Consider the following 25500-nt stretch of genomic DNA (forward strand, 5'->3'; position numbering starts at 1 on the left):
ATGCATTTGCAACCACATCCATTGTGATAAATAAATAAATAAATAAAAATTAAGATAAATTACATTCATCTTTTCTGAGATTTGAAAAAAATTACAGTTAACTTTATATTTTTAATATAATTATACTAGTCTCCCTTAAACTTTTAATTAGCATAACAATTACGCTCTTCTTCATTCATTAGTTGTATAAGTAAAAAAAATGATATTATCATCTATTTTTTTACTAAAATATGTATATTTATCTTTATTTATCTTTTATCTCAGGGCAAGTTTGGGAAGATCCAAAAAAGCCAAAAAGTTAAAAAGTTACTCAAAAAGCTAAAAAGTTAACACTATTCACCAAAAGTCAACAATTACGGCTGCACAACTCCCAATTCAAATTTTTCCCTACAAATCAATTTTTATAATTTTTTATTACACATTTTTCAATAAAAAGTCAAAAAGTTAACCCAAACATCCATATTTTCAACCTCAATTTTTTAGTCCAAAAAGACAAAAAGTGCACTTTTTTAGTCTTCTCAAACTTGGCCTTAGTGTCTAACTATCATTTGCATTATTTTCAATCACTTTAACCTTTACTAAAAAAAAAAAAATATTATAATTATCTAATAAAGTATCAAACTAACTATATTTTTGTTAAACCTTATAAAAGGTGATTCCCAAAAATCAAATACAGTTGCAATCACTTTATATAGAGAAGTTGCACATGGACTAAAGTCTCTTTGCATGATGGTGTTCTTTTGATTGTTTTAGGATTGGTTTACTCGTCATTTTCCAATAAGGAAAATACTTGGCGTTGAAGGGTTATTCAGTGCCGTTAGGCATGGACGGGCGGTATTTTATGAGATTGTGAAGGATAGAATTCATGATTTTGTGTTGAATCATAGAGAAGCTGTAAGGGACACTTCTTTTTCTTTCTTTGTTTCACCAACCATGCGAACAACAATTACATCTTTAGGGCAATGATTTCACATTTCACATAATCACAAGCCAAATCTTCTACTTTATTTTCAATTGACAAATTTGCCTATTTGACCATTTTATTCATTTGTTTTGTAGTAGTGATTTGTTTACATTGGTAGTAGTGATTGTAGTATATATTCACAACTAAAATTTTCTAACAGCTTTATCGAGCCTCTAGTTGTGATATAGTCATCTCATTACTCTGAGCTAACATATAATTTGCGTCACTAGTTTTTCTCTCTATATAAAAACCAGGTTCTTTTGGTTGGGACAACAATATAGTCTCAGTAATCAACATTAAAAGCACAGTTGACATAGTTGGCCTGTCTTCAGGATATTTTTGCACGCAAAGAAGACCAATCTGTATGCACCTTAATACCTCTGACATTGGAAATGAACCGTCTACCAGTGGATCTAATAGCTCACATGCCTTTCCTTCAGTCCAAAGTGTCCACGCCTGAAATGATTCAATCCAAATAGACTTGTTTTATTGTGTTTTTCTTTTCTTTCAATTTGAAAGCTATTTGAAATAAATTAAACAACTTGATTTTCAAGGAACAACAAAAAGTTGTGTCGAATACTATTTTCTCACAAAATGAAAATGATATGAAACTTATGGGTGTTTTTGAACAAAAAATAAAAATACAAAAACATAACCAAACAAGATGAACTTACATGTCCAAGAAGGTTAAGATAATGGTCTGGATGATGGAACCGCCTATTGCTTTTACCACTCAATATTTCTAAGACCATAACTCCAAAACTAAAGACATCAGATTTCATTGAAAAGAGGCCTTCAATTGCATATTCCGGTGGCATGTAACCGCTGCATACCATTACCAAACAATTTAGAAATTAGTGCAAAACGAGCTTTAGAGATGTACTCAAAAATCTAGTGACTTCTCTTAGCTAAGCTTGTACAAGGAAAAAGAGTATTCCACTTACTAAGTTCCAACCACCCTTCTTGTCCTTACGGATGATTGATCTCCTCCGAAGGCCCTAGCCAGACCAAAATCTGAAACTTTAGGATTCATCTCACAATCCAATAAGACATTGCTAGCTTTGAGATCCCTATGAATAATTCTCAATCTTGAATCTCGATGTAGATAAAGAACTCCTTGAGCAATCCCGACAATAATATCTAAGCGTTTCCTCCATGTGAGTGATTTACTTCTTATGCTTTCTACACCTGCTTTGAATAAAGTGGCTTAAGGTTTTCATTCATTTATAAGATTTTAAAATTTATATCTATTTCAAAAATGACTTACGCCATTGATTTTTCTTTAACTGTTCTGTTCCACCACCTACTTGGATATACTCGTAATCAATTTCATTATTTGATGAATAATTATTAAGAAACTAGTGAACAAGAATACCCAGTGATATTGACAGTGATATATATCATGGCGGCTCACATTATCATAGGATATTTTCTCTTTGGTTGGTCAAATATGAATTTCAAGCAAACAAGATATAGAAGAGGAAGGTCCAGAGGGCAAACCAAAAATGAGAGAATCCAAGCTTCCATTGGGCATGTACTCGTAAATTAACATTCTTTCTTCTTCATGGATGCAGCATCCCAAAAGCCTAACCAGATTACGGTGTTGAAGTTTAGCAATCAAAGTCACTTCACTATTAAATTCACTAAGACCTTGTTTTGAGATAGTTGAGAGCCGTTTGACAGCTATTTCCTTTCCAGTTGATAGCAGGCCCTATGATAAACAATATAAAGATTTAGTTTGATCATCATGCGAAAGATTATAGTATGTTTTCCTTGTGAAGGATTTCATTTGTCGACTAAAATAGCTAGTGTATGAATGGAATAAACTTACCTTGTAAACAGGCCCAAAACCACCTTCTCCAATTTTATTTGCATCACAAAACTTGTTAGTTGCCCTGCTAATGGTGTCCATATCAAAGATGGATAATTCTACTTTTTCTTCATCACTGATTTGAATGTCGTCTCCTGCCTCAGTTAATCACAAAGCACAAAAAATTTAATGCTTGTCAAGTTTTGTTATGCAATTGAGAGCAAAAAATAACCAGCACTTCCGACTAAAATAAGCTAAGCCTCCCTAAGAAGCATAACACAACAAACACATTCGCTACAAACCAACAACCACCTTAAAATAAGCTAAAGCCTGCCTAAGAAGCATAACAACAAACACTAACAAACCAACAAACACCTTAATAGGAACAAATGCAAAATGAATGAAAATGCAGCTTCTTTTACCTCTTCTTCTCTTTATAATCACCAACCAATACACCAAGGGGATCATAATCAGAAGCGACATGACCACAATAGATGTCACTACAATGGCCACTACCTTTCCATGTAAACTTCTGGGCTTCTTTGAATATTGTTGAGCTGCTTAAAAAAATAAAAAATAAATAAAAAACCCATACACAACTCACTCGCTGTTGTAGGCTTGTAGCTCATATTTTCTTCTACAACATAAATTTTGGTGTAATAAACCCAACTTAAGTAAGTTTGTGGAAAAAAACCCTCTTTAAAAAATAAAATAAAATAATTGATTAGATGAAGAGATTTAATTAACTTTGATTGTCTTGTATATGACTTTTGTGGTCACAATTGTTCATTTTTCTTGGCACAAAAATGGAACTTACTATTAAAAATTCATCATGAGCTAATAATTTAACATACCTAATTCGACTGCATCCACCCGTACGTACAAGTCCGATCCGCCATTAGAGAACACTCTAGTATCCATCAAATTCCCATACCATGTGATGCAAATGCCTCCGTCACTAATGTAAGCCGAGCATGAACAATTTCTCAAACACTTGTCTTCACATACTTCCTTGCTCAGGTTGACATCCGAATATGCCACCTCCGAGGTATCAGGAACCTTTACACGTGCAACCTTAACGAACCCTTCACCATTATTACACATGGAAATTGTCCCACCACGTTTCCTCTTGCATCCGGCTGACCCATCTTCCAAATACCAGTCACGTGCTGACCTGGGCTCATATCCCGGGAGGCACGTGCAGTCAAACTTTTCCCCATTGTTCGGGTCACAATTACCATAAGGACCACATCGTCCGTAAAAATCACATGGTTCCTTCGGGGCTGACATGAACCAGACCCAACTAGCCTTGTCCTCGTGCCACGTATACCGTTGTAAATACCCAAATTCATCCAAGAACATCATCGACATGACTGAGGCATTAATGAGACTATACATCACAGAAAACTCTTCGTTGTTGTCAATATAACTGACATTGAATATGTAATTAAGTAACTTTGGTGTGCCACTCCATTTGTTACCAATCCATGGCCCGGTTCGCCAAATTCGGGCCGAGCCCTTGAGCACGAATGACTGGGGCAACCCACGGGTGTCCCTCCGGAAGGAATACTCCCCAGTGCCAGGGTCATCGTGTGATTTCCAAGATGTCAGGAACCGGTTTAAACCGGTCCTCCGATCCAGCCCAAGTTTCATGTTTGGTAGCATAGTATGAGTAGGATAATCAAAACTTTGCCACGCAACAACACTACTAGTACTACTACTTCCATTGGTATCATCACCTCCTTGAAACAGCACCAAATTACCTGAATCCAAGAGCCGAGCTGAATTAGAACTGCTTGCCGAAACATTTGTCTGCCAAAATGTTTTAGTAACAATATTTTGGGAATTGTCGCCGTAGATGACAAGGTTTCCATGTTGGTCGATAGCCAGTGCTCCGGACATACCATTGATTGGGTTGTCTCGATTGGCAACCCAAACAACGGTTTGTTCGGGGATCTTGTAGTACCATATTCCAACATACCTACGATTGGATGTTCCATTTCCCGGACTAAAAAATCCAAGTGCGAAGGTCTCACCGTTGGAGACTAGAAGGTCACCGTCTTTGATGGGTTGGGTTGAAGTCATGGTGTCAGTGGAATTGCAAAGTCCAAAGAAAAGAAACAGAGGGAATAATCTTGCATTGAAGACCCATTTTTCAGGTTTCATAGTTTTGGTTTGAAATTTCTTTGTGATTGAGGGAAGCCTTCTTGTAAAATGCCCACATTGTCAATTTTTATTTTTTTATGTTTTGAGGATGGGTTGTTGGATGTTAATATATTATTGTTGGGTTTATATAGTCAATGGAATTGACTCGGCATGATGGAGAAAAATTGGGTTCATTGACTTAAAATTGAAAGTGATTGAATAGTTGGACTCCTTGCATTACCCTCTGATCAAATAATACTAATCAATTATAAAATTATAAATTAATAAGATGAATAGTTGCGCATGGGTCAAGTCTTTTTCTTTTTTTTTTTGCAATGCTGATGTAGAATGGTCTTTTTTGATTGCTTTAGGACCGTTTCAATTCTGATTCTAGGGGCTCCATTAATTAGAGGCACTGATATGGAAATAATATGATAAATCCACTATGTAAATGTAATCAGTCTATTCATTTCAACTTAATAATTATCACATCGGTAGATTTTGCATAGTTAAATACATTATATTTGCATTCATCTATCCAAAAAGATACTTATTTGTCTAAAATTTACCTATATACAAATGTTAGCTATCTTGCCAATGTTCCGGTGTGCAATGTATATCATATGCAACCCTATATAAAATTATATAAGTTTTTACAAACTTACATAGGTATCTCACAAAAATGCTAAGTTGAATACAAAGTCGAGAAAATTTGTGAAACCTTCCATGATTATGCAAATTTGTATTCAACTTATACATTTTTGTAAGGTCACTTATGTAAATTCATAAAAACTTACGTAATTTTGTGGAGAGCATATGGTGTACATTACATATCGGAGAATTTTCTCATCTATCAACGTCACATATTTAGTCACCTATCTGTTCACCTCACCACCATCCGCAGTTGGCGACTTTCAAACAACTTTCTGACAACTCTTTTGATGCCGGCAATTTTTACAACGCTTGTTCTTATCACAAAAAAATATTAAATATTAAACCAAATAACATATAACCCTTTTTAATACGTGTTTAGATTAGGTTTTTTTTTTTATTTTTTATTTTTTTTAAAGACTTTAGACATGTTGGTTTATTTTATCGAGTCTTTACCGAACCTTTTAACAAACATCAAAAACCATACAAATTTTGAAAAAGTTCCGAGCCTAGGCGAGCTAGGTGCACACTTAGGCACCATTTGGGTGCTGGTTTTTTTGACTAAAATAATTAAAAAGTCAAAATACACAATTATATATTGCCTTCAAAGAGATTGGTAAAATTTGGGGAGAAGTTGTCCAACATGATGAAGAGACCAGTAATTTGATGTCATTTAAATGCGGAAAAGTAAGAATAATAACCATCAACAGAGAGTTTATTAATAAAATGATCATGTTAGAGTGCAATGGGAAGCATTATTAATAAAATGATCATATTGGTTGTCTTTTCTATTTTTAAATGTATAAAAAGTGGCTAGTCTATAGCGTAACAGGAAATTAATGCTACACAAATGGACTTCACATTTTTGCTTTTAGGATGAAAATTCAAAGCTAACTAAAATTGACAATTATTAATATGGGTCCCAAAATATTTTTTACCAGAAAGTCTTTTGATAGGTGTAACAGAAGCAGAGAAGAGGTTAAAGGCTTCACCCTGACTTGAACATTATTTTTTTTTTCTATATATCACTCCCTGCCCCCACATTCCAATTGTGTAACCCATGGGAGATGATTCTATCCCAACCACTATTTGAATTGGAGAGTGCCTATTGGACACATGAAGTCTATCCTGAGTCATATTGTGTTGATTTAATTTTATTTTTTTTTTGGCTCCTCCGTATAGATTATTTATATAAAAAAAAATTAAATTAATTCAATAATTTTAATCTATTTCCCATAAAAAAGATAGACAATTGACGATAAATATGATGACATCATGTTATTACAATAATCTACATATAGGATTCTATATATAAATGATTAAAATTATCAAAATATACACTACTAGAAAATACACATTTAGCGACGTTTAAAAAACGCCGCTATAGGTGTAAAAAAACTTCTCTAATTCTTTTTGTGACATTTAGTACCAAACGCCGATAACGCAGCCATCACTATAACTTTATAACGTTTGGAAAACGTAGCTATATTAGTATAGGCGGCATTTTTAAAAACGCTGCCAAATGTCCTATCCTAACGGTACTATGACAACATTATGATTTTAGTGACGCTTTTAAAACGCCGTCATAGGTTTTATTAATTTAAAAAAATTCCAACCGTTAGTATGATAGTGGCGTTTTTAAAAACGCCATGTTATCTTTTTTTTTTTATTTTTTAAATTGTGCTAATTTTATATGATTGAACTAAAAGAATACCTATAATAAAACTGAATAGCAGTAATATGAAATAATAATTCCTATTCAAATAGCAAATACAGCGTTAATTCACTTTCCCATTCAATATCAAATTACCATTACCCACAAAATAATATATCCAAAAATTGAATTCACAATTCTCAATAAAAAAATTACTACTTTGTATACAAAGCCACAAAATAACATTACCCTCTTTTCTCCCTCACCACTCCCCCATTTAACACAAAAAATAAGCTACAAAAGATTACTAAGAATATTAATGCCAAAGCACAAAGAGAAAAGTAGCTACACACATGTCACACCATCAGTAACAAAGGCAACTAAAACACGCATTTGCTATGTTAACATGAATGCAAATACAAATTTGAAAAATATAACAATACTCTTCCAAATATTAATATGAACTGCCTAGAAGTTACAATATAACGTTAGTACAAAAGAGAAAAACATATGAAAATGACGAGTGTTTAAGATATTTTCAATTTTTTTCCCCCACCAAACTAGTGTTTAATTTTTTTTGAAATTTTTTCAACAAACATTCCCAAATTGAAACCAAACAGAGAAAGTTGTGTAGCTTGAATAACCACAGGATATTCAACACGGGCTGACTCCGGATCATACTTTAGCTCAAAAAAACTTTCCTCGGAAATTTCTATAGAGTTCTCTTTTAGAACATTTTGCACTGTCAGACCACTGAACAAAGTCTACTTGTCAGTTTACTTAGAACAAGCAGCGTTACAACCAATTAGTAAGAAAGTAGATTGAAATCTCACTGCCTCCTCATCACTAAAAGCAATCACCTGCAAGGTTCAAGCACAGTGAAAACATGATGTTTACCAAGTCAATCATACAGACACAAGATGCTAGATCACACTGGAAGGTAGTTCGTTGAAAATTTAATGGAAAACTGACTCTATACATGCAAAAGTTCAATTTTAATTCCAAAAACCCTGTAATCACTGGCATAATATGGTCATGACAATCTCTTGCCAAGGAATAGTCATCCTGATGACAATCTCTTGCCAATGAATAGATCACACTGTCATATACTCTTGCCACTTTAACATGGTCATGACAATCTCTTGCCACGGAATGGTCATCATTTCCAAGAGGACCGTTTCACAGTAAAAAAATAGTTAGGAACTAGATGACGAAAATCATCCAAGCAACCACCAAATCCAATTGACTATATATAATAACCAAAATGCAGATAGCAAAATCTTCTGCCCCATGCTCACATGAAGAAAGAAAATGATAGCACAACAATTCAAAATGAATCTAGTAATAAAAGGTTTACCAGGTTCATAGTAGCAATCAGTACAATAAATTTTAAAAAATAAATAATATAAAAAAAAGAGGAAAAATCAGAGTGAAGGAGAAAAAAAAAGTCCCAAAATAGGAAGAATAAGCACTATGCAAATCTTTTACCATTTTAAAACAAGCCAATATCAGCAAGTTTATACTACCTGTGATTCACCATCAGAAGAGAAACAAACATTCCAAAAGTATCATTTCTAGCAGCAGTTCTGATTAATCAGTTTTTATTCCAGATTCACAATTCTGCATATAACGATATTGTTTCTTCTCCAAGAGTCAATTTTCAGCATGAGTAAGTAATCCCATCTAGTTAGAAAGCATAGGCAGCAAAACAGAACCAAAAAAATGTCTTAATAGATTTAGAAAGTTCAGAAATTAAAAACTTGCGATGTAGGTACTTTTACCTTGTTAGTTCTTCTTGTTCTTGTTCTTCTCTTTCTTTGAAAGGTGAACCTACATTTAATAAGAACAAGTATTTTAATTAATAAGGTCTTGCATTGTCAAAAAGGCTTTGATTAAATGATTGCTCACCTCTTGAGATGAAAATGTATGAGATTGTTGCTGATGTGGCATTGGCTGAACAGTGGGATGACTACTAAGCGAATCCACAACCTATCGTTCAATAAGAGGCTTACCAACCATAATTATTCTAATCAAGATTCCATATCTATTAGCAATTAGTCCAAAGCAAGGTTGTATTACTAAATAGCAATACAATAATAATAACTTAAAAATAAATATGTTGTTGGAAAAGGTAGGTTTCCAAGGCTTTGAGCACACACAAAGCTAAAGTCAGTCAATTAATATTAACAAGATACACTGCAAAACTTGCTTTTTCAAACTTCATGAAACTTTTATGGATTTTCAATCTCAAGATGGCAAAATAAAAGACTTTTAATTGATGTGAGAGAATAATTATGCCTCCACTCGAACTACTGAGAGCTTCCCAGCAAAAACTGACCATTCCCCTTCAACCAAATAGATTCAATCTTTGCAAGTGATGCAAACAATAGTTTTTCACCTTCAGCAGCAGCTCGTGGATTCAATTGAAGGCCAAGTACAGGTGCAAGAATAGTATTTAGAACATAAGTAGGTGAAAAGGAAAGATTAATCAAGAATGACATAGACCTTAGAAAATAAATAAAAGGGTGAAAAATTACTATACCAAAACATTGGGAATAAAATACCTGTGCCACGGCGTAAATTAGAGTGATGCCAATCCAACACTGATTCGATCTTTGACCTTTTGAATAGATCAGATGGATACCCTTAAGAATGAACAGAAAACATTGTTAAGAACCAGGCTGCAGAATATAAATATTAGAATCAAATATGAGACACAAGTACAGAACAGCTTTGGGATGCGAAATGAATACCACAGGTGAAATAGACATGCATTTTGTAAAAAAACGAAAAGTACATTAAGTGAACATCATATCTCATATTTATCAAACCTCAAAATTTTAGGATATAAACATGGCAAAATTGTTGAGCTTGTCCTGTTTGGTTCTCCTATACCCTGGGAAGCTGAAGTGTTCATGAGACAGGATATCATATATGGAAACTTCAGTTTTCAAAAATGGGCAAGTTACAGGAGGTTACTGTTTAGCTAAGTTGCAAATTAATATAGTTCCAAGCTCCTAGAAAAACTTGAACCAGATTCAAGGGTGTGAACACCACCAAGCTTAACTACAGGAAGTAGGTGTCTTCCCTAATTTTAAAATTGAGTTAACATATTGTAAGGAATCTGAGGAAACCAAGAATGTTCTCCCTATGTCTTGACAGACAAAACTGTAGGGCATGTGTACATATACCACACCCATGCTATGTTGTCTCGTGTCTGAAATTGGTATCTAACACAATATGAAGTACTGATATAACACAGGTTCTTATAGGCAAACTAATTGCAAAAAAGAAGCAACAATTCTCACCAGTGATCAGCTACTCCAGGAAATGCACAAGCAAGATACCTAAGAATTGCATGACTGCAAAGCATATCAAATGCATAAGATAGTCAATCTAAGCTTAAAAACAGAATGTATAATTTAGAACGTTAAAAGAACAAAAGGATTGAAGAGCATCATCCCAAAATTTTGTAGGTGCAGCAGTGAGCAACAGTCTCTACAATTCATATATAAAAAAGAATACTAACACTAGGGGAATGTGCATAACAGTGCCTTTAATACCTAGAGTCCAAGTTCTACAAAAACTATGCAAAGAACACTTGAACTAACCAGAAGGAATGGAGGGATAAGCAAACTAAACTTTGCATTTTGAACCAGATACATATCTTATGGCTTTGTAAGATATGAAACTTCTAGAACTTCATCATTCAATTACAGGAATGACACAGAAACAAGGGCCAACTATCTAGGAATGACATAAAATTTGCGAAAATGCATTACACACCACTAATTTTCCCAGTTATACAATGAATCCAATTTGTCGAAATAAAAAAAGACCAAGTTATCATAGGATCTGAGATTCTGAATAAAACAGAAAAACAAGACTTGTAGTTCAGTGAAAGATTTGAGTGGGTTGTGCAATTTTGATAATGGTCTAATCGAACAGCTTTCTCATAATGAATAAGTAAAATAAAACTAGTCTGCCTAGGTAGCATAACAACAAACACCTTAGCTACCAACCAACCAACAAACACCTTAAGAAGAACAAATGAAAGGTGAATATATATAAAAAGCAGTTAATTTACCTCTTCTTCTGTTTATCATTGCCAAATAGAAGATAATCAGACGGGAGATGACCACAACAGATTTCACCACAATGTCCACTATCCTTCCATGAGAAATCTTTGGTTGTTGTTGAGATGCTGCAATGAAGAATACCATGACCCATTAGTTCAGCAGATTCAAACAAGAATCATCCATGTAAAGAAAATGTATTTAAAAAAAATTATATTTCATTCACAATTTCCCCACCCCTCTTCAATTGAATCCAAAACTTCGTTTGGGGAGTTAAGATTTTAATCAAAAAGTCAAAATATCACTACAAATTATCATATCACTCTCTCTACTTTTCTCCATATCTTTTTTTTTTTTTTTTTTTTTTTTTTTTTTTTTTTGGTAAAAAATCAAATAATTTATTAAAATAACCAATTTTTAAACGGGATAAAATGTCCTATAAATTTCATTTGCAATTTTTTATTGACTATAAGGCCATTAGATATGCTCTTAGTGCACTACAGTTACCCATTTTTTTATTTTTTATTTTTATAGGAATCCAATTATGAGGATGCTACCATAAACAAATAAATGAGTTAGTGTCAAACACACAGTCTGAAATTGACACAGATAATCATTTAATAAGGTGAGTGTTTGGGAAGGGAGTTTTTATGTAGATTTTTTTAGTTGTAAGATATTATTGGATAAATTTTTTTTGGTTTAGTGGATATGACCTTCGAATCCCTCGCCCAAGGCATAGGTTTGAGTCTCCATAGCCTTTTTCAGGGTTAAACATACTTTTTAGCATCTGGAGCACACATGGGGCCTAAGCTTCAGCCCTGATGTAGGTGCAGTAGGGTTCTTTGCAAAAATGATGTAGATGCTAAGGGGCAATACTCCTTAGGGATATGTTGGAGTGGCCTATCTACATAATCAATTATCAATAATAATAATAAAAAAAAAATCATTTAATGAAGAATTAGTTATATAATTTAATACTATTTTTACTAAAGGATGTCGTTATGTAACAGCATTCAATTGAATAGAAAAATATGAAAAATACAAATTTAGGATAAACGTAGCATCTTTGGTTTTTTGCTTATTTCAAATAATTTGTTCTTTTTATTAACTATTTTAGAGTCAATTGTAAACCAAAAATTAAATAAAAATAATTTTTTTTTAAATTGGATAAATGGAATTATAATTATGCAATCTAGTACAAATTCGTTTTATAAAACTTAATTTATGAAGAATCTTTTTTAATGTTTACATACACTAATTTCAAATAAAAAATTTATATTTTTTTTGACAGGACAAAATAACTAACACAATATGAATTTAAAATGATATAACAAGATAATACGAAAAAATAAATAAGTTGAGCTAATGTCGTAAATATTCTAATGCAAATCCCAAATAATACAAAAGAAATATGATCAACACAACACAATTCTGACGCCTAGCCATACCAAAAACAACACTCCAATCTCTTTCTCCTTATCCCACAATCACATATTGGATAAAAAATCAGATGAATTTCATATATGTTCCCTCTACTCTTGGCCAGAGTAAAAATGAGCTTTCATGGATTGGTACGGGTGTACCAAAAGGATAATTTTAGTGATAAGTGTATTAATTTGTGTGTGTGAAGATGGGAACAATATTAGCGAGTGGGAAAAAATATTAGAGAGTTTATTTGTTTTATTATTGTTTTTTTTTTAATTATTGTTAGTGAATTATTTCTCTCTCACCCATGAACTCAAGTATTTTACGAATCAGATAAATTCTATATTTTTATTGTTTTCTGATTATTTTACTTTTACTTTCATTACTCTAGCCGAGTTAATTCCCAATACACGCTACCCAGCACCACACATCCACAAAAACCATCTATATTACTACAAACTATTACCGTATTATTTTTACAACAATGTTAGAGAGCCACAATTTTTGTGGCCATAATGGCTCAAAACTTTCAAAACGACGTCGTTTGGGCATGTTTTGCACCCAAAACGACATCGTTTTGGCAGTTTTGAGTCATTGTGGCCACAAAAATTGTGGCCCTCAAACATTTTTCTTATTTTTACTCAGAAGAATTTATCCAAATTTTTCTATGTAGTGTGTTTGCGTATTATTTTTAGTATAAGTCTACTCAGGGTGGCTTGAGTTTTTTAGGGGTCTACGACGAAATCAAAAAAGGGAGCCTATGTTCATAAAAATAAATATAAAAATAAAAAATCATCTTCTTTGGCACCACTATTACTGGTTGATAACAAAATAGATATCAAAATATATTCATTCCAGAGTATCAAAAAATAAAAAAATAAAAAAACAACCAAAGGTATAGTTCAAATCAATAAAACAAACTAATTAATCAACAAATCTAATTAATGAAATATTACAAAGTTGTGAAGCAAACATAAATGATTTCACATTATGTTAAATTGAAAAGTGGAATAATAATTTTGTTTCATCAGCAGTGTGAAGCAAACATAAATGAAAAGAAAACATGACTATAATCAATTTTCCACACAAAACACACAATCCACTCACTATTGATATCTGATAGCAAAGAAATTATGGAACACAATTTAATGAAACAAAATTAGGGCAAAAAAATTAGGGAAACTTTATTCAATCAACATATTATAAAGACATAGGGTAAAAAAATTAGGATAAAATTGTTCATTTCATTAAAATCCGATAGTTTATGAGAGAAAAATTAGGATAAAATTATTTATTCCATTATTTGAGCCAACTATACTTGTATATTTTTTAATTAATTTTTGTCAGTTGGGCCTAACCACATTTATGATTAAATATATATTTTTTTAAATTGGGCTCAACAAAATTTTTTAGAATCCTTTAGATTGGCCCTAAATCAACAAAAATAAATTGGGCCTATTCAAATTTTGAATATACTATTAATGAATTTGGGGACCTTATTTTTGGGCTAAATTTTGGAGCCTAAAGCACAAGCCTTAGTGGCCTTAGCCCAAGGCTAGCCCTGAGTCTACTATACCAAAAGAATCTATCCAAAATTTTCTAGGTAGTAATACTATATTCCAAATTAAGTACCTATAAATTACCTAGAATTATCATCTTGTGGTTCAAATTTATTCTACACATAAACCCTACACTATACAAATTTAATTTCAACTACACAACTCTCATTCAGGATAAATTCAAGGTACATAAGTGGAGTTCATAGCATTTTTCTTTTCTGTGTAGTGTGTTTATGTAGTAGAGATTGAATTGGTATAATATAATATTCAAATACAAATGAATTGAGCCATAGAGTGATGCATTTGGATAAAATTCAGGATAAAATTTCTCAATTCATAGTATTACTATTATTTTTAAAATGGTAACTAAAAAAAAAAAAACAAAAACAAAAACAAAAAGTCATTTTCTTTGAAAGATATTTTCAGTTGAAAGAAGGCAGCACAAGTTTCTTCGTGAAATAAAACTCTCTTTCGAAAAAATAAAATAAAATAGTGATTAGGTAAAGAGATTTAATCAACTTGATTGCCTTCTATATGACCTTTGTTGTCACGACTGTTCATTTTTCTTTACACGAAACCTGAAACTTGTAATAAAAATTTAGGGTGAGTTTGGAATCCAGTTAAAAAAATGTCACTTTTTTATAAATCCCTTTTTATATATTCTATTTAATCTATATTATTTTCTTATATTCTAATAAGTCGTATGGATGACATAGTTATCAAAATACCCCTAATAATATTCACATTTACAATATGAATGTTCTGTTATGTGAATGTTCACACCGGTAATGTGGATGTTAACATCGTCAATATGAATGTTCACATTGTAAAATATGAATGTTCACATTGCTAAATTGCTAACCATGAAAAAAATATTTGTAATAGTAGAAATGTTCATAAAATACTTTAAACATGAGAGTTACGATTTGGTAGATCAAATGTTCAAATAATAGGACTTATTGAAATACAAAAATATCTTATGGACTAATTGGGATACAAATACTTAAAAAAAGATTTTTTAATAAATCTCCCTTAAAAAAAATCATTTTGTTTTTTGAATTTTTGTCTTTAGTAATATATATATATATATATATATATATATATATATATATATTTTCAAATTGTGATTAAATTATGTCTTTAATCTGTCTAATGTAGGAAGATCGAAAAAGTAAAAACTATATAAAAAAAATTCAAAAAAAGTTCATTAAAGACTAAATATATATATATATATATATATATTTAGGGAGGGATTTTGTGGACTTGTATATATATATATTAGTCCATCGAATTGAGTAGAACCTAAAAGTATAAATATTTAATAAAAAAATTCAGTGAAAAAAGAAAGAAAAAAAGTCTTTTAGAAAATCAATCATAAACACACCTTAAGTAGGAACGAACAACATACCTAATTTAACTGCATCCACTTGAATATACAAGTCTAATCCTCAATTAGATAATACTCTTGTATCTGTCAAATTCTCATACCATGTGACACAAATGCCCCCCACCCCACTCGCGTGAGTGGAAAAAGCAACGGGGTGGGGGCGGAGATCACACTTCCTGTCCCCGATCCTTGATGGTGATAATTCCTCTGTTCCCGGTCCCGATCCCGACAAGGAACCTATCACCGCCCCCATCCCCACCCCCTAACGGGGATCGGGTTTCCTCGACCCCGAAAATTTCCCGATCCAAGAAAAAAAAAAAAACCAATAATACAGTAGATCAACAAATCAACTCAACAACAAATCAACAACATCATACATCAACAACAAATCATCTATACTTATACAACAAATCAACAAAATCATCAACATCATCATACACAACAGATTGAAAAAAGAAAAATCGAAAAGATGGTAAGATCTGAGAAGTACAACTCAAAAAGAGAAATCAGAGAGATGGTGTCGACGGTGAGGTAGTGGCGTTGACGACAGTAAAGGAAAAGGCGTCGGAGTTCGGCAGCGAAGGGAAAGGCGTCCCCGTGATATTCTTGAGAAGGGAGATTGGCGAGATCAGAAAGATTTATTGAGATCGGAGGAGAGAGAGGACAGTGGAGGAGCCACCGTCGTCGTGAGGAACACCTGCTGCACACACAGAAAGAGAAAGAGAGAGAGAGAGAGAGAGAGAGAGAGAGAGAGAGAGAGGTTGAGGGGAGAGAAGAGAAGTGAGTGTGAGTGAGTGGAAGAGAGAGAGAGGCAGAATCAACTCAACCCTAAACATATACATATATATATATATATATATGGAGAATATTCGGGAAATCTTCGGGGAATTATTCGGGTATTATCTAGGGCGGGGTGGGGCAGGCCGGGGGCTGGGGCAGGGCCGGGGCTGGGGGAAACCTATCCCAGTCCCCTGCTCGAAAACCGTCAAGGGTTTAATTTTCAATTCTATCCCCGGCCCTATAGGAGGTAATTTTCAGGGAAAACCCGTTCTAATCGGGGTCGGGGGATCAGGTCCCTGTCGAGCCGAGTTCAAATTGCCATCCTTACTTGTAAGCCAAGCATGAAAAATTTCTCAAGCACTTGTCATTGCACGATTCATTACTTATGTTGTTAACATAACTAGCATTCAATATAAAATTGGGTGACATCTCTGCTATGCCACTCCATTTGTTACCAATCCATGGCCCGGTTCTCCATAATTGGGTCGGGCCCTTGTGCAAGAATGATTGGGGCAACCCACTAGGGTCCATCCGATAGAAATATTCCCCGGTCCTCGGGTCATCACATGACTTCCAAGATGTCAAGAAATGGTATAAACCCGTCCTCCAATCCAGCCCAAGTTTTATGCTTGGTAGCATAGTATTGGTAGGATAATCAAAACTTTGCCACACAACAACACTACTACTTTTATTAATATCACCACTTTGGAACGACACCTCTAAATTACCCGAATCCAAGAGCCGTGCTGAATAAGAACTATTAGGTTTTATTCTTGGCAATCCCGTTTGACAAAACTCCTTTCAGTTGTATTTATTTTCGCACATTTATTTCAGTGAGGCTATGAGTGTTTAGATGCGAATCCACGCCTAATTGAACCAACCTCTGTGTGCCTCTTCCAACCCGTCTTCACCTCAGAATTGTCTTTACGATGAGCCACCCCGGAATCCACCAAAGCTTCAGGCTCGAATTCTTCAGAATCCACCGAAGAACAACTCTCTCTTTTGTAGAACAAACAAAACCTTTGATGTATACTCTTTAAAACATGAGTTGAATACTCAATAAAAACATTAAAGAAACTAGCAAAATATCTCCAGATATAAACCTTAAGAACCAAAAATAAGATCTGGAGAAGTTCCTCTAGTGTTGGGAGAAATCCAACTATTTATAGAAAACCAAAGCAATCCTAGTTTCAGAAGAAAACCAACTCCTTTAACAAATCTGGAAATCTGGGATCGCGCGGTCCGCTTGAGCGTGAGTCTTCCCGCTCGAGCAGAGACTTCAAATTCTGTGATTTCATACAGGCTCCACGCTCTAGCGTCGGTTTTGACGCTCGAGCGTCAAATCACACCATCCAGTACTTTTTCAGGCATTGTAGAGATACTGTGAGCTCGCAAACCCCGCTCGAGCGTCCTTTTCCCCGCTCGAGCGGGAAGGCCAAAACTGGAAAAACTGGAAAAATATAACATGATCGGACAGGCAACTTTGAATGCATTTTTGCATTTTGCTTCGGGCCGCGAGCTGACCGGGTAGCTCGACCCTCGTAATAATCAGCGAAGTGGCAATCTTGAAAATATTTGCATCACAAACTTCTCTGAAAGGCTCAATTCGGGTTAGATTCGCATCTAAACACTCATAGCCTCACTGAAATAAATGTGCGAAAATAAATACAACTGAAAGGAGTTTTGTCAAATGGGATTGCCAAGAATAAAACCTAACAATCTCCCCCTTTGGCAATGCTGTGACAAAACACACCTAACAAATAAAATCCTAAACACCCCAACCCATTACAGCCAACAAAAGCCAACTTCTTTCTCAAAGTCATGATCTGCAAAACAGTTATTAGTGCCACAATCTCCAAAACAACTATTAGTCCCACAAGAGTATATGAAAAAGTAATAGACATATGACACGATTATCTTGAAACATGAGATGGAAAACATGAATAGATGAAAATTAAGACTCATGAAAAACAACTCTCAAACAACAAAAGCAAGATCATAAACCACACAAGCAATGATATGACGATGTAAATATCAGGAACAAACAAGAAGGGCAAATAGTGCATAGCAACATGCAAACATATAGCCAATCTTCCTTACCAAACATATCAAAGTGTTTATGCTAAACAACTCTTGCAATGAGAAACCAAACTTCCTTACCAAGCCAAATCAAGATGAACCAAACTCCCCCTCACTTAAAGTAACCACAAACACTGAAAACAGTGAACAAGAAGAAAACGAGAAAAATAATATGGTGGAGCAAGCAAGGAATTTCATATTAGTACCTTAAAACACACAAGACTATCCAAGAAGCACAATTACTAGTAAACACAATGTGCACAGTCTGTAGAAGATTCCTCATGAAAGAAAGTGATGCATAATGTGAAAAGCATAGATCCCATGAGAAAAGTGTGTGTGTGACTCTTGGAGTTCGACAAATACTAGATTCAATCCTAGTAGTGATATGAAAGCTGGACATCCGACAAGAGAATCTAAGCACGACAAAGGAAAGTCAAACCACTAGGAATCAAGGGGTATTTGGTGAGTAAAGGCGGAGGCTCCCCCTCAATCAATGAATCTTTTCCTTTTTTTTTTCTTTCTATCTTTTGCACATTTTTTTCTTTCTTTTGCATATTTTGTCTTCTTCTCTTTTTTTTTTCTTTTTCTTTTTCTTTTTCTTTTGCACAATCATCGGTGGCTGACACGCTCAAGAGTATGGAAACCGAACCAGAGAAGCATGGATATAATAAGGATGGCCTGGTTGGTGACTCTGAGGTAGCCTTTTCCTCATGGCTAGACTGCAAAGAATAGAGGGGAAAGCCATGGAGGTGCAAAAAGATGGTAGGTGGTTAAGAGACTCAACATCACCCAAGATATGCTAGTATAGGTCAATTCCTCTAGAAACGCAAAAGATCGATGACAGAAGTCCATAGAGAAAAAATAATCACTAAGGCGGAAGACTCCAAAATTTGCTAATCCAAGAGTGTGTACAAAATGAGACATACTAATCAAAAAACACACTCCAAAATGAGTAATGATCACAGAAAGCACACATATATTAACATGTAATGGTTTTTCTCATCAATTCCAATATGTACCAAGGACCACTCAAAAATTTCAACCTTGCAAAACCATACAAAGAAAATCTTTTTGGATTTTTTTTTTCTTTACCAAAGCAAGACAAAAAAAAAATGAACAAGCACACATGTAATGACAAAAAAAAAAAAAAAAACACACGGAAACCCAAAAACTAAAACGACAAAACAAATTAACACAAGTCAATTTTTCTCACCCAAACCGCTTTAGTATGAACAAAGTTGTGAGCATTGCGGTTCTTGGGTGGTGTCTTGACGTTGTGGTTCCTTTCCCCTGTAATAGGAACTCGTCTCGACATGGTTTCCAACTTCCAAGTTTTAGGTCTAGGCAAATACACCCTCCCATGCAATTTATAACAATAAGGGCGAATATGACCATGCATACCACAATGATGACAAATAAAAACAGGGTGTACCTTCTTTTCTTTTACCTTACCAACTCTAGGAAGTTTGAGAAGTCCACCCTTATGTTGAAATTTGTGTTCTCCCTTTCCTTGAGTTCTTGTATCATGAGATGTGGAAGCACTCTGTTTTTGCTCTTTCTTACCACCAAAGCCAATGCCACTCTTGTCACAAATCATTTGTTGAGACCCAATGATATCCTCCAAAGTCTTTGATCCTTTGTTCCAAAGACCAATGGTAGCCATAGCACACTTGAGCTCTTCCTCTTTCTTGATCATTAGTTCTTCCAAAGCAACTTGTGACATCTCGAGAGATTCAATCTTTTCTTCATACATGGCATGGGTTTGCAGCAGCTCATTCCTCTCTGTCTCACAAGTCAACAGTTTGCCACAAAGAACTTGTCGATCATCAGCTACCTTGATGGCATTAATTCTGGCCTCGAAAATCTCCTCCTTAAGTTTGACATTCTCACTTTCACATGTTTTGAGTTTCTTTGTGAGTTTGTCATTCAATTTGAACAAGTTAAGAGATTCCTTATACAACTTTTCATCAGCTTGCTCAAGCTCTTCATGATCACTCTCCGAGGATTCATCATCAGTGATATTCTCAACTGACCTCTTCGGAGAATCTGTTTGTCCTTCAGCTTCGGAAGCCGCCATGAAAGTAAGGAATTGTTTATGCCCCTCTTCGCCTTGCTCTTCATTGTCACTTTTATCTTTATCAGATTCATATTCATCATCCCAAGTGATGGCAAGGGCTTTCTTCTTCCTTAATCGAGTGGGGCATTCTTGAGCAAAGTGGCCAAATCCTTGGCATTCATAGCATTGGGGTCTTTCAGAGTTTCCTTGTATCTTTCCTTTCTCCTTCTTGGCTATAGAATTAATTTTGAATTTATCTTTGCCTTTAGATTTATGAGAATGAGTAGATTCCAAAAGATTAGGATTCTTTTTCAAAAAAGATTTTTTAAATTGTTTAACAAAAGCAGCCGTAATCTTGGAATCTATATCACAATCCTCATCAGAATCCTCTCTAACTTTATGAGCACTACTAAAAGCAATATCTTTTTGTTTCGCTTTGAAATTCCTATGTGCCTCATAAGTTTGGAGATTTCCAACCAACTGATCCAGCTTGAGGTTGTCAACATCTTGAGCCTCCTCAATAGCCGTAACTTTTGGTTGGAACCGATCGGGCAAGGATCTCAAAATTTTTCCCACAACTTTGGATTCTGGAATTTCTTCACCTAAATTGAAGCTGGAATTTACAATGTCACTCAACTTCGCATAAAATTCATCAAAGGTCTCACTATCTTTCATTGAAAGGTTTTTGAAACTAGATGTGAGCCTTTGAAGTTTTGAACGTTTCACAGAAGGAGTGCCCTCATGAATAGTTTGTAAGATATCCCAAGCCTCTTTTGCGACTTCACAATTACAGATACGACTAAACTCTTCAGGTGTGACAGCGCAAAAGAGAGAATTGATAGCTTTACTATTCCAGCTACTATTTTGGTAATCAGTTGTGTCCCACTTATCAATTGGTTTGGGGATTATAACTCCATCAACGGTAATTGTTGGTTCAGTCCACCCATTCATGACGGATTGCCAAACTTTTTCATCAATAGATTTTAAAAAAGATCTCATCCGAGCTTTCCAAAAAGAATAATTGGATCCGTCGAGTAGGGGTGGTCGAACCATAGAATTTCCTTCACGAATTGTATCCATTATCACAAATCAAACAAGATCTCGTTCTAAAAAATATTTTTTTTAAAAAAAAACTAGAACGACCGGCTCTGATACCAATTGAAAAATCTAGAAATTCCCTAGATGTTGATTTGTGATTATGTATCAATTTTAAGCAGAATATAAAAATCCCAATCAAACAATCAAGACAAAGAGACACAATGATTTTACGTGAAAAAAACCACAATTTGACACCTCCAACTGTGATAAAAAAACCACAGGCAACAGCCACAAAAACAATCCACTAAGAAGATTTAAAGGAATTACACAGGTATACTCTCAATTACCTAGCGAATCCACGCCTAATTGAACCAACCTCTATGTGCCTCTTCCAACCCGTCTTCACCTCGGAATTGTCTTTACGATGAGCCACTCCGGAATCCACCAAAGCTTCAGGCTCGAATTCTTCAGAATCCACCGAAGAACAACTCTCTCTTTTGTAGAACAAACAAAACCTTTGATGTATACTCTTTAAAACATGAGTTGAATACTCAATAAAAACATCAAAGAAACTAGCAAAATATCTCCAGATATAAACCTTAAGAACCAAAAATAAGATCTGGAGAAGTTCCTCTAGTGTTGGGAGAAATCCAACTATTTATAGAAAACCAAAGCAATCCTAGTTTCAGAAGAAAACCAACTCCTTTAACAAATCTGGAAATCTGGGATTGCGCGGTCCGCTCGAGCGTGAGTCTTCCCGCTCGAGCGGAGACTTCAAATTCTGTGATTTCATACAGGCTCCACGCTCTAGCGTCGGTTTTGACGCTCGAGCGTCAAATCACACCATCCAGTACTTTTTCAGGCATTGTAGAGATACTGTGAGCTCGCAAACCCCGCTCGAGCGTCCTTTTTCCCGCTCGAGCGGGAAGGCCAAAACTGGAAAAACTGGAAAAATATAACATGATCGGACAGGAAACTTTGAATGCATTTTTGCATTTTGCTTCGGGCCGCGAGCTGACCGGGCAGCTCGACCCCCGTAATAATCAGCGAAGTGGCAATCTTGAAAATATTTGCATCACAAACTTCTCTGAAAGGCTCAATTCGGGTTGGATTCGCATCTAAACACTCATAGCCTTACTGAAATAAATGTGCGAAAATAAATACAACTGAAAGGAGTTTTGCCAAACGGGATTGCCAAGAATAAAACCTAACAATGGGATTGTTATATTCTGCTTAAAATTGATACATAATCATAAATCAACATCTAGGGGATTTCTAGATTTTTCAAGAACTATTTGTTGCAGCTTCTACTGAAACATTTGTATGTCAATGTGTTGTTGTAACATTTTGGGTACTGGCGTCGTAGATGACAAGGTTTCCATCTTGGTTGATGGATATTGCTTTGGACTTACCATTGATTGGGTTGTCTTGATTGGCAACCCAAACTACGATTTGTTCATAAATCTTATAGTACCATATTCCAACATACAATGATCCATTTCCAAGACTCAAAAACCCAACTGTGCAGGTTCGTCTCAGCATTGGAGACTAAAAGATCACCGTCTTTGATGGGTTGGGTTGGAGTTATGGTGTCTGTGGAATTACAAAGTCCAAAGGAAAGAAACAGAGGCAAGAAAGTGTTGAAAACTCTTTTTTTTAGGACTCATCATTTTGGATTGCAATTTTCTTCTAATTGAGTAATTTATTCTATTGTTATTGTGTTTACATGAGATAAGATAGTCAATGGAAATTGATTGAGGAACATGGGGGTAACTACACCCTAGTGGAATGCAGAAAAAAAAAAAAAAAATACAAATCCATAAAAAATAGAATAATATTTGAGAGTTTTAAATTGAGAATTCAGCTTGCTTGGTTCTATTTTTTCAAAAACACTTTTCAGAAAATTTTATTTTCTTATTTTTCTTGTTTTTTTGTTTTTACTGAATTTTTTTAATATTTTAAGCAATTTTTTTTTTAACTTTTTAGAGACACCTAACATAAATACACTTATAAAGTTAAAAAAAAAAATGTAAAAAAATCTTTTAAAAATTCACCAAATACCAAAAATACAAAAATTCAGTACTTTTTTTTTGTATCACTATGTGTTTATTTTTTCACAATATTTTTACTTTTTAGATACATCTAAGTAAGATGCATTTAAAAAAGCAAAAAAAAAATGTTTAAAATTTTAAAAATATTCAATAAAAAAAAATTAAAACCACAAAACTCAATTTTTAAAAAATTTAATCCAGAAAACTCAAACCAAACACACTGAATGCAACTCTAATGATGTGTACAGTACTCATGTGAATGTGGAATCCACACTCCTCTCTTTACTCTCTCTCTTTCTCTCTTATCTTACTATAATTCCATTTAGAGTTTTAGTATTAGAGTTATGTATCATTACTGAAAAAAATATATATATAAATTTAATTATTAATATTTATATAATTTTTCAAATATCCATTGATGTGATATTTTTCCATAAAATTGTACACTTGGACAAGAGTCACCTTTCCGCCCACGTGTACAGTCACCACCACCAATCAATAATTAAACAGTGATACTAAGAACTCAGAAATAAAAATAAAAATAACTTAGAAAATGAAATTAATGGATGGGATTTACTCAAAATTCAATCCTGCAACAATAACTTTAAACACACGGTAGATTTACGGGTCAAATACAAATGGGCAAATTATATAGATAGTTTTTCCATTTTATCTCTTATGTCATTTTGGTCGTTCTACTTTTAATTAGTTCAATTTTGACCATTAATTTAAATTTTGTGTCAATTTGATCTAATTGATAATGTCATTAGTGTTTTTTTATGGAAAATAATCATTGAATTGGTTCAGATTAACTCACTGAGTTTAGTAAATTTATAATTTTATTCAAAAAAATATGACACATGTCACTTATATGCATATTTTTCATAAAAAAAATTACTATGAGTTGTAATCAATTAAACTAAATTGAAACAAAATCATAAATTCATAGTTAAAATTGAGCCAATTGAAATTATGGGAATAAAATGACACAAGAACTAAAGTACATGGACTACTAGTGCAATTTGCCCAATACAAATATACCTTTTGATCGTTTTGAAAATTATAAATACTCCGATGTCAACAAAATTTATTTAACATAATTAACATAAAAAATTAAATTTTTAACTACTTTTCTATACAACAACAAAAATTATACGAATTATTAATTGTAATATATTTTTCACATCATTAAAAATTATAATTGATCTGATTATTTATTAATAAAATAAATTATTTGTTATGTAATTAGAAACTTGAAGGAGCATGATGTAATTTTCAAAATTATATAAGACAATTTATATTTTAAGTAAATTATAAAAAATGTATTTGTAATTTATCATAAATTTATTTTCCGTGATAAAAATCTGAGACCATTTTCCGGTGTCCTAAACTTTTCTATACTCTGATCAAATTATATTTTCATGAGTTGGTCCCACTTCACCAATGATGAATCATCTTTATTTTAAATTCAAAAAAGAGTTAAGGAAAATCATAATTTATCTAATAACATGTTAAATATAAACTGTTATTTTTATATTTTGATGACATGTTACAAACTTACACGATGAAATAGGAAGGATCAAAATCCGCATACATGATGCTAGCTAAATCTCAATATATAACTTTGCTCATCTAAACCTTATTAAATACATCTCGAATTATCAAAAAATATATTAAAAGTTACTAAGAATGCTCTATTATATAATAAACTAATTTTTTTCGCACCTAAACCTCACAATTTTAATCAATTCCAAAGCATCTCAACCCCACAATAAAAAAAAATGAAAAAAAAAACAGAGAATAGTATGAATGGCAGGAGAATATA

The 25500-nt window shown here is 33.6% G+C and overlaps 1 protein-coding gene and 2 long non-coding RNA genes across 4 annotated transcripts; all 3 read right to left on the bottom strand.

The window, feature by feature from the left end:
- Window positions 1-982: 982 nt before the first annotated feature.
- LOC114314883 (G-type lectin S-receptor-like serine/threonine-protein kinase At4g27290) lies at window positions 983-4989 on the bottom strand. Its single transcript, XM_082902053.1, has 7 exons — window positions 3629-4989; window positions 3197-3331; window positions 2796-2929; window positions 2465-2675; window positions 1909-2152; window positions 1639-1789; window positions 983-1420 (listed from the first exon to the last, which is right to left on the bottom strand). Exons 1-7 carry the CDS (start codon window positions 4938-4940, stop codon window positions 1127-1129), a joined length of 2481 nt encoding a protein of 826 aa, XP_082758179.1. The 5' UTR covers window positions 4941-4989; the 3' UTR covers window positions 983-1126.
- Window positions 4990-7602: 2613 nt separating this feature from the next.
- Window positions 7603-9510, bottom strand: LOC114314823 (uncharacterized). The gene is made up of 3 exons (XR_014347952.1): window positions 9133-9510; window positions 9006-9054; window positions 7603-8084 (listed from the first exon to the last, which is right to left on the bottom strand). It is a non-coding gene; the product is annotated as an uncharacterized LOC114314823 (long non-coding RNA).
- A 12-nt stretch (window positions 9511-9522) lies between these two features.
- Window positions 9523-11664, bottom strand: LOC114300201 (uncharacterized). 2 transcript variants are annotated; one of them, XR_014347951.1, is made up of 4 exons: window positions 11538-11664; window positions 11312-11428; window positions 10533-10586; window positions 9523-9869 (listed from the first exon to the last, which is right to left on the bottom strand). It is a non-coding gene; the product is annotated as an uncharacterized LOC114300201 (long non-coding RNA). The 2 variants fall into 2 exon arrangements; XR_014347950.1 differs by lacking the exon at window positions 11538-11664 and having other exon boundaries at window positions 9717-9905; window positions 11312-11531.
- Between the last annotated feature and the right edge of the window lie 13836 nt (window positions 11665-25500).

The sequence above is a fragment of the Camellia sinensis genome, chromosome 13, assembly GCF_055761805.1.
Source record: "Camellia sinensis isolate YWXY chromosome 13, ASM5576180v1, whole genome shotgun sequence".
Classification (NCBI taxonomy): domain Eukaryota; kingdom Viridiplantae; phylum Streptophyta; class Magnoliopsida; order Ericales; family Theaceae; genus Camellia; species Camellia sinensis.

Excerpts from the sequence above, each read along its gene's own strand:
- LOC114314883 (XM_082902053.1), bottom strand. The coding sequence starts at position 4,940 with ATGAAACCTGAAAAATGGGTCTTCAATGCAAGATTATTCCCTCTGTTT. Across the intron at positions 2,930-3,196 it reads GATTATAAAGAGAAGAAGAG|GAGACGACATTCAAATCAGT; the intron begins GTAAAAGAAGCT and ends TAACTGAGGCAG. Across the intron at positions 2,153-2,464 it reads CTTGGATTCTCTCATTTTTG|GTGTAGAAAGCATAAGAAGT; the intron begins GTTTGCCCTCTG and ends TATTCAAAGCAG.